The sequence below is a fragment of the Pundamilia nyererei genome, unplaced genomic scaffold (assembly GCF_000239375.1).
Source record: "Pundamilia nyererei isolate P.nyererei 1_Seehausen unplaced genomic scaffold, PunNye1.0 scaffold00007, whole genome shotgun sequence".
In the NCBI taxonomy this organism is placed as follows: domain Eukaryota; kingdom Metazoa; phylum Chordata; class Actinopteri; order Cichliformes; family Cichlidae; genus Pundamilia; species Pundamilia nyererei.
This window is the reverse complement of record NW_005187408.1, coordinates 1,486,423-1,495,716: the sequence shown is the minus strand read 5'-3', so window position 1 is coordinate 1,495,716 and position 9,294 is coordinate 1,486,423. Positions and strand designations below refer to the sequence as shown.

At 41.1% G+C, this 9,294-nt stretch overlaps 1 protein-coding gene across 1 annotated transcript in view; it reads right to left on the bottom strand.

Annotated features, from left to right (window-relative positions):
* The window catches only part of LOC102201371 (myosin heavy chain, non-muscle-like), a 62,009-nt gene extending 54,460 nt beyond the window's left edge, over positions 1-7,549 (bottom strand). The window contains exon 1 of the mRNA XM_013915174.1: positions 7,481-7,549. Within this exon, the coding sequence (XP_013770628.1) occupies positions 7,481-7,549 (69 nt within the window). The remainder of the gene's footprint in view (positions 1-7,480) is intronic.
* Between the last annotated feature and the right edge of the window lie 1,745 nt (positions 7,550-9,294).

Here is a 9,294-nt window from a genome sequence, read left to right as displayed (position 1 = left end):
ACACACACACACACACACACACACACACACACACACACACTTACTCTGCCTCATATTTGCATGTAAAGCCTTATAATATGGGGCTGATTTGTGATGTAAGCAAGAAGTAAATCGTTCAGCTGTGTCTATCATACCTCCGCTCTCCTTTCAAATATGACTACTCTCTCTTACTCTCTCTCTCACACACACACATGCAGAAACTAACACAAAAAGACAGACATATGATGTGTTTTCATAACATTTGATGGTGTTTTTTTTAATATTATATTATATTTTTTACCTAACAGCTGTAATGCTTGGGAAACAAGTCACCAGTGTCAGCACTAAAAGTTAGTCCCAAACAAGTTAAACAGTGCGTCTCAAATCTTTTTAAACAGCTGAAATTGAATTGCCTTGAAGCTCTTTTATTACTTAACCGCTGCGGCTAATTAACACTGACTTCCACATGCAACCTGGCGATGAAAAATCTGAGAAATCCTGGGACAGTTACAGATCTAGGCGAGGGGGGGAGTGTTTATTAGATAGCAACGGGAGTGGGTAGAGATGTGATTAATTTGAAGAGGGAAGGCTGCATTGAGGAATTTCCTGAAAAGATGAATCCTCACATTTAAAGGGAATATGAGAAGTGACTGCTGCTCTGACTGAAGCAAGAAGGCTATTCTTCCAAATGGGAGAGAAAAGAAGAACTAAGGAAGCCCAAGGTCTCAGTGTCAGTGGGTTGATCAATTCAGTAGGCTGACATGAAACCGGAGGAAGACAGAGATGACAAATATTTCATATTTATTTCTTTTTTTAACTTAAAAAAATAGAATTATTTACCTCATGTGCCTGCTGTCAAATACTCAAACATTTCTTTCTCACCTTTTATACAATGACTAATTATCTCCTGTAAAGTTATATTGTTGCAGTCCAGGCCTTTTCACATTTGGTCCTTGATTGCAAATGCTAAAATTCGACTACACCTTACTACAGCTGCTGTCCAGTGACATATGAGACAGTGTTGATATTTAGACAGATGGATGGTATAAATAGAGGGATAAAAACCTATCAAATGCACACAAACATATAACATGTGCACACACACACACGTACACAAACGCACGTTCCATACAGCAGGCTGCAGCCCCTCAGCGCTCCTCTGTCCTCACATGCTTGGTTTCCCCATCTAATTGCTGCCATTCGTCAGTGTGTGTGCGTGTGTGCACATGTGTGTGTGTGTGTGTGCGTCTGAATTCATACACTCCTGTACTTTGTGTTTTTTGTGTTCCCTTCATAATTTTGTCTGTGTGCATTTACAAACAAGCACGGTGAAAAGAGAGAAAGTAGCATCATCAGACAGACAGGTAAGACTGGGAAAAGAGAAAGGGAGAAAGACAGAAAGATACAGAGGCAGACACACACACACACACACACAGAGCTGTCACAGTGCCATAGGGCATACAAAACCTGTCAGCGTTTAAAACTACCGGCTTGTACCCTGCCTTGCCAATTGGAATTAGTCTCACATCATATGCCATTTTCTTTGTCAAAAGCAACAGCTATTTTATTCTTACTACAACTAAACACAACAGTTTAAATACAATCAGAATCACTTCACTAAGTACCATAAAAGTCGGCATATTTGTTATTTCCCGAGTCAGTTTTCGCATGGTTCAGAGATTAAGAATTTGATTGTGCATATAAGAAATGCCGTTGCACACAGTGAGGCACGTTAAGCAACAAGGAATAGAAAAATGCACAAATGAAACAAAAGGCCATAAATGAATACAAATCGATATTTGAGATCACTGGCTAAGAAGCTTCCAAATAATACTTGAATACTTTCTTTTTTTGATTGAAGCGAATAAAAAAAAATCGAAGTGCCTGAAACATGCTAATTGCAACGTAACTTGATATGTGATGTTGACATGTTGACATTTTTGTATATAAACAACTGAGACTGATTGCACTCCTTTGTGCAATCATGAAAATATGTGCTGAAGAGTAGAGCTGTTTATGTTCCGTATGGCCAGTGTGTGTCTGTGAAATTATATGACAGTGTCTCTCTCTCTCTCGCATGCTTTCTCTCTTTCCCTTTATATTTAATAAGAAGGTCAACATTATTATGTGTTTTTTTCCCCTTTCACGTGTGTGTGTGTGTGTGTGGGTGGGTGGGTGAGGGGGGGTGTTCAACATGATAATTTGTCAGTTTATGTTGTGAGGGGGTAAACAGATAAGCAATCCACAGCACAATCCTTCATCCTGCTCTGATTATAAATCAGCTGGAGCTCTCAGAAGCAATCAGCAAGAGCAATCTGCAGCCGGCACAGACACCTTATCAATCAGAGGGGGCCATCACACTGTCACACTCACGCGCGCGCACATAAACTCCCATATTTGTACGGTCCTGCACCCGCACTCACCTACGCATACACTTCGACATAGAGACAGGTATGCCCCAATTGTAATTCTGCATCCCTACCCTGCAGTCTCTTCTTTTAAAACTTCCATCTCTGTTCTTTTATGCCTCTCGTGAAACAGGATCACAACAAGTGAGTCGCAACAAGAGTTTCATCCAGCCAGCTGCCTGGCGGCCACAGAACCGTGCCTAGCGAGACACATCACTCCTAATTACAGTCTGATATTAATAACAGAGAAAAATATTAATCTTGGAGGTAAACACTAAGCCGCTTAAAGGAAAATTGCAAATAAATCAGATTATCTTATAGGAATATCCTCCAAATAGGCCAGGGGGGTAATGAGAAACCTAGGCCCAACCTCCCCCTCGCTCCCGCCTTCTCTCTCTCTTTGTCATTTCCCACTCCCCATTCTCTTGCAGGATTGAAAAAGGTGTGACTGCGTGTACGTGTCTGGGTGTGTGTTTGTGAGCACGACTGTGTATTTATAAAGCCGCAGTATGATCCACCGCCCCAATCCCACCCCACCAACTCCACCACCACTGGTGTCACCTGCCTTCTTCTTCTCTCTTACCGAATACTGCTGTATTCATTTTTCACCTCCAATTTTATTTGGGTTGGGGTATGGTGGGGAGGGGTGTGAGGGGGGCGCCGCCGAGCAGATTCAATTAGGTTCTGTGATTGGGCCGCTGGCATTCAACGAGGTCATGGAAAGGTTAAGGAATTCAGTGGCACAAACATGATTATAGCTCTGTAGCATTTGATCAGAAGTAAGGTTTGTCACGTCAAAGTGGAGCTCCTCTGTTTCTTGCACCGGGACCACCAGTTTGGCCAGAGTGTTATGTGAGAACGGCTCCAAGTGCTGGTTTAGCCGATTCGTCCAGTGAATGCTAATTGCATGCAGAAGACGATGAATAAACAGCATGTTTGGAGATATATACAAAGATATACAGCAGGATTTATGCATAACTCTGTCTTAGAAATGCAAAAAATCCTTGAACTCAAGAAAGTTTCATTGTTCTATCCCAAATGTGAAGCATGTGAAGTATAATTTTAGGCTGTTTTGCTGCCTCGAGTACTACGGAACTTTTCATTACTGAGGGGAAAATGAAGGAAGTCCAAGTCTATCACAATATGTTACAGGATAGAGCTGCTCAACAGTTAAAGCTCAAGCTAGATGCTGGGTGAGGCAAAAGGACAAGGAAATAAATAGGCAACTTAACAGCTCAGTTTCTGAGCAGCCCACTCAGAACCAAAGCCTTGAACAATATTGTGGACAACTTCAAGTAATCTGGTCACATTGGACACGAAAATGGCTGAGGTGAAGCATATGGTAAATAGTCCAAATGTTGTGTGGGACCCCAAACCCTGTTTTTTTGTGGCTATTGCGGTACTTGGAAGTTGAACTGGTTATTAAATGTTTTTTATTAAATTTTCCTTATTTACAGTGTAGCTTGATTTGTATTTATTAAACATCCCCATCAGGGATGAGTTTAAAGATGAGAACCAGTATAATTGTTTGTGTGTTAGCATGTGTTTAGCACATTTGGTTTGTGTTCTTTTGGTTCAAATGAGATTCATGTCACATTTTTTGAAATGTTTTTTAATGAAAGCCAGCCCATTACAAAGGGTTCACTTTTCATTGTCACTGCACAAAAGTGCATGTAAGATGTCCTCCAAATAAACATTAATATGGAATATCAATATTTGTTGCTAATGCCCCTATCATGCTTCAGATAGGACAGACCCAGGACAAACTTGAGAGGTAATGTCTCTCAGCTGGATTGGGAATGCTTCTGTGTCTCCCTCAAGAAAAACAGGTGAGGTAGAGACTGAGATTGGAGCATCTCAGACTGCTGCACCAGAGACTTGGACCTGGATGGATGCATGTTACTTTACTGGAGTTAGTACTCCAGTAAAGTAAAAAAGCACTACATAAGATGTAGTTCATTTACCATTTACCACTTGATTAACTGATCATCAGCTGCTTAATAAAAACATATATTTGGGAAGTTTGCTGGTCTGGAGCACTCAGATGCATGTTAACACAAAGCTATAATCCTCCCAGCAGTGGACCTCCCAGCAAAATCACCCCAATGTCAAACCATGCAACACTCTGGAAAACAGCAAAAAACCCAAAAGCTACTTCTCTACAGGCCCCATTTAACATGTGAAAGGATAATGTTCATTTCAGTACAATAAAAAGACTGAACAAGTATGGCTTGTTTAGAAGGACTGCCAGGAGAAAGCCTCTTCTCCTGGCAGTCCTTCCATGGCAAAACATGGCAGTAGGTTTGCAAAGTTACATCTCAACAAATCACCAGACTTCTGGAACAATGTGTTTTGGACAGATGAGATCCAAGTGGAGTTGTACACAGTGCCATGTTTGGCCAAAAGCAATCAGCCTATCAGGCCAAACACCTAATAGGGGTGACCACAGGCTTTTGGCTTGTTTTGGAACCACGTGATCTGGGCACCTTGCAGGTGGTAACTATGAACTCCTCTGTATTGCAATGTATTCTATAGGCAAATTTTAAGCCTTTTGTTTAATAGCTAAACCCGGGTGAAATTGAGTCATGCAACAGAACAGTGACAGCAGCAAATCTGCACAAATTGGCAGAAAAAAGGCCCAGTCAAAGTCGTCAACCTGACTAAAATGCTGTGGCAGGACCAAAACTGAGCTGTGCATAAACAAATCACTGCAAATGCACTGAAGCAACATTGTAAAGATGAATGGGCCAAAATTCATACACAATGATGTGAGAGACTAATTAAGTAACACAAAAAAACATTCATTCAAGATACATCTGATAACGGTGACTCTTCCCAGGACTTCATAGAGTACTGTGAAAACTTTTCCACGTGGCTTTGGGGGTGTTTCAACTCGGAGTCCACTCCAAGAGTAACAAGATCAGACACATTTCAGACACACCTGATTTTTGACCACTGAGACTGAAAATTGAGTTTTCTCTGGGTGCAGGTTTCATATTTACTTGCAGTTTATTGTCTTACCTTTGCTAGCTTTGGGTATTGAAAACTACTTGGTTAGGTTTAGGAAAGCTCTGCTCATCAAAAAGCGAAAGAGAGTCTCAGCACATGTGTGCACAGACGTTGCATGCTGCAAAGATAATAAGCATGAAAAGAGACAGAACGAATGTCCACAGAAACATTCATTTGCACTTTCTATTTTTTTCTGTGTGTGTGGGGGGGGCACTCCACACACACACGCGCACACACACACACACACACACACACTTTCTCTCACATGCACTCACATACACATATTTAGAGAGTAGCAGAGTAATAAAGCCCACCCTTGCAGTGAAATTAAAGCTAGTCAATGACACTGCCTGCTGAGTACACACTAAATCATTTTTATACTCAGATGAAACAACCAACATAATACTAGCTCGGCACGTGTATCTAATATCACCTGGAGACTCAGAAAAAAATAAATAAAACAAACAAAAAACAAAAACAACTAATCAAATGCCATATTGGATGTGTCAGATTCATGTCAGTACAAGAGATTAATACTAAATATAGGAAATATGGTACAATGGGAGTATGAGATCTTTTTATATTCAAAATGACCAGGCAGAGAGCACATTATGAGATATTGGATTGATAAACAGGCTGTGATGCTGTTGTTCAGTGAGTATAATAGAACTATGACGCTACTCCTGGGTAACCAAAGATTGCAATATGATTTTAATGTGTTTTATAGACACAAGCCCTTCAGTGAGAGGAAATTATGTCAATAAATAAGCAGACTCACATTTTAAAACAAAGGGAATCATAGTCAGTGAAATATGTGCACATATATTATGGTGTTTGGTTATCAAATATGATACACAATACGGTCATGCGTCAACACACACACACACATATTCTGACAATAGTACTTGGTGAGCTCTCAACCCTGAGGTTCTGTGAGTGTTAGCGACACATGCTTGTTTTTTATGGTCTTTACCATATGTTTGCTATTTCCATAGCTTCAACTCGAACTTATACACTGCTCAGAAAACATGAAAGGAACACTTTTTTATCAGAGTCAGTAAAACTTCTGGGATATTGATCTGGTCAGTTAAGTAGCAGAGGGGTTGTTAACCAGTTTGGTGTAAATACAATTAACAACATGTGCAGTTAGAGGGGCAACAATGAGACAACCCTTAAACCACAAATTTTTAAAGGTCCAAGTCATTGACATTTTTTCCCTGCATCTTTTCTGACTGTTTTTTCACTACTTTTGGCTTACGTCAGTGTCACCACTGGTAACATGAGTTGGTGCCTGGACCCTACAGAGCTTGTACAGGTAGTCCAATTCCTCCAGGATGACATATCAATATGTGTCATAGCCACAAGGCTTGTTGTGTCTTCCGAAACGCATGTAGGAGATTCCAGGACACAGGCAGTTACTTTAGGAGCTGTAAAGCTGTAGAAGGTGCTTAGCCCATCAGCAGGAGCGGTATCTGCTCCTTTTGTACAATGAGGAACAGGATGAGCACTGACGGAGCAACAAAGAACCTCCAGCAGCCCACTGGTGTAAATGTCTCTGACCAAATAATCAGAAACAGACCTCATGAGGGTGGCCTGGGGGTCCAATGTCCTTTAGTAGGTCCTGTGCTCACTGCCTGGCACCGTGGAACACGATTGGCATTTGCCATAGAATACCAGAATTGGCAAGTCCACCACTGGCACCCTCTAATTTTCACAGATCGAAGCACTGAATACATGCGATAGACGTGAAAGGCTCTGGAGAAGTCGTGGAGAACGTTATGCTGCCTGTTCATCATTCAGTATGAGCGGTTTGGTGGTGAGGAATGGATGAACGCACAGATATCTACAAGTTAGACAACAGCACACTGTCTGCCATTGAGTATCGGGATGAAATCCTTAGACTCACTGTCAGACATGCTGGTGCAGTGGGTTCTGGGTTCCTCCTAGTTCACGATGCCCAGCATTATGTGGCAAGAATATGCAGGCAGTTCCTGGAGGATGAAGGAACTGATACCCTCACCTGAGCTAAATGCAGCACCTCTGGGATATTATGTTTTGGTCCATCCAATGCTGTCAGGTTGTACCTCAGACTCAAGGAGCTCAGTGATGCCCTGGTCCAGATCTGGGAGAAGATCCCTCAGGACAGCGTCCATCCTCTCAATCTGGTTGTTCAGTGATGACGCGACGAATCCTACTTCCGGGCCTAAAGTAGTCTGCGTTTAATATGGCTTTTGTGTTGTTTACATGTTTAATGTTATGTATTTTCTTCTATTTGATCTTAAAAAGCTCCTAAAACAGTCAGTGATCCCTGTTGACCTCCCTCGGCTTTTATTACCGCTAATCATTTATTTAAGCTCAGTTTTTAAAACCTTAGGATGTAACTACAGCCCAGCCCATGCAGCAGCATATGCAGCAGCATATGAATGACTAACCTCGTATTGTGGATGGATTATCTCAGTTGTTCTCCTGGCTGAAGTTTGGTCCTTTTACAGCATCCTGCCAGGCGATTACATTTGTTCCTGACCACCGAGAACACTCACGTTAACTTTTATCGAGTGGAAAAAAAAGTTAGCTTGTTTATATTATGCTAACATAGCTGTGTCGCTAGCGGTCACGTAGCACATCATTATATACCAGCTAGCCAAACTTCAGTAACCCTACAAACATCACTGCTGTTTAGTTTTCCGTCTTCATTTATGTTGGAAGTGATAACAGAGCTGTACGTTTTAATTTGTTTCCAAAATCCCGCAGTCAGGCCATGCTATATTGTATTTAGATAGAAGCTAGCGAGCTAACTCCCTGCTAACTTCTAACTCCGTCAAATGTCATAAATTCCGTTTTCATGGATGCCTGGATGTTAAACTCAATTGTTACACCTGGTAGAGCAGAACGCTGATCATTTTATTAAAGATGAAAGACTTTAGACAGTTTTTCAACTCTCAGTAATGCCATAGTGATCGTTTGATATATGGACCTGCAGCGGAGTTTAGGTCCAGACACGGCTAGTGACGTCAGACTGAACAATCGGATAGGAGCGTGGTCCAGTTTTGTCAGACATGAATGCAAGCACCAATTACTAAATACCATTTTGAGTTGCTCCCAAGAAATTTCAACAAAATCGACTAACTCACTGCATCATTTTTTCACTTTGATTTTCCAGATGTTTTTGAATTCAGCCCTCTGTATGTTGATCATTTTTATTTCCATCAAACAATTGATTCTTTCATTCATAACACATTACCCAGTCCATATCAGTATAGATAACCAGCATGATTTTTCCCATTGAGCTCTGATGTGTTTTCAAAGTGTTCCTTTCATTTTTTTGAGCAGTGCGTATTAAACGTGTTATAGAATGAAAATGCAAAAGTAAAAAGTACATAAAAATTTCAACAGTTAATTTTTTTTCATCAAACAAACTTACAGTGGTTTTCTAAACATTTACATATTTCTTTTCACTCTGACCGGATTTTGCCCAGAAATAAACATGACAGTGTGTGTCAGTTTTCTCATGTCAATCATCTGTCTCACATAAATCACTAGAAGCCACATCCCTTAGTGAGATTTCCCATCTGCTAATGTCTGTCACTTCAGGTTGCAGTCAATAGACCTGTTTGGTACACCCGTCCCTTGGTGGGGTCTAATTGCCCATTGCAACCCTCAAATGTGTCCTACACTCTGCAACTCTTGAGAACCTCCACCAGCACCACCGCCTCCACTACGAAATCCCCATTCCATTCTCAAGATGGGTATTTACATGCCCCACACCGTGGAGAGCAAACAAGCTCATTTAAAAGTTCACATGCTAATGTGTGACATTTAATCCAAACTTTACACGGGGAAAAGGACACGCTACAATAGATTTTGATTCCTTTCTTGTCCCTGAATCTCATCATCTTTT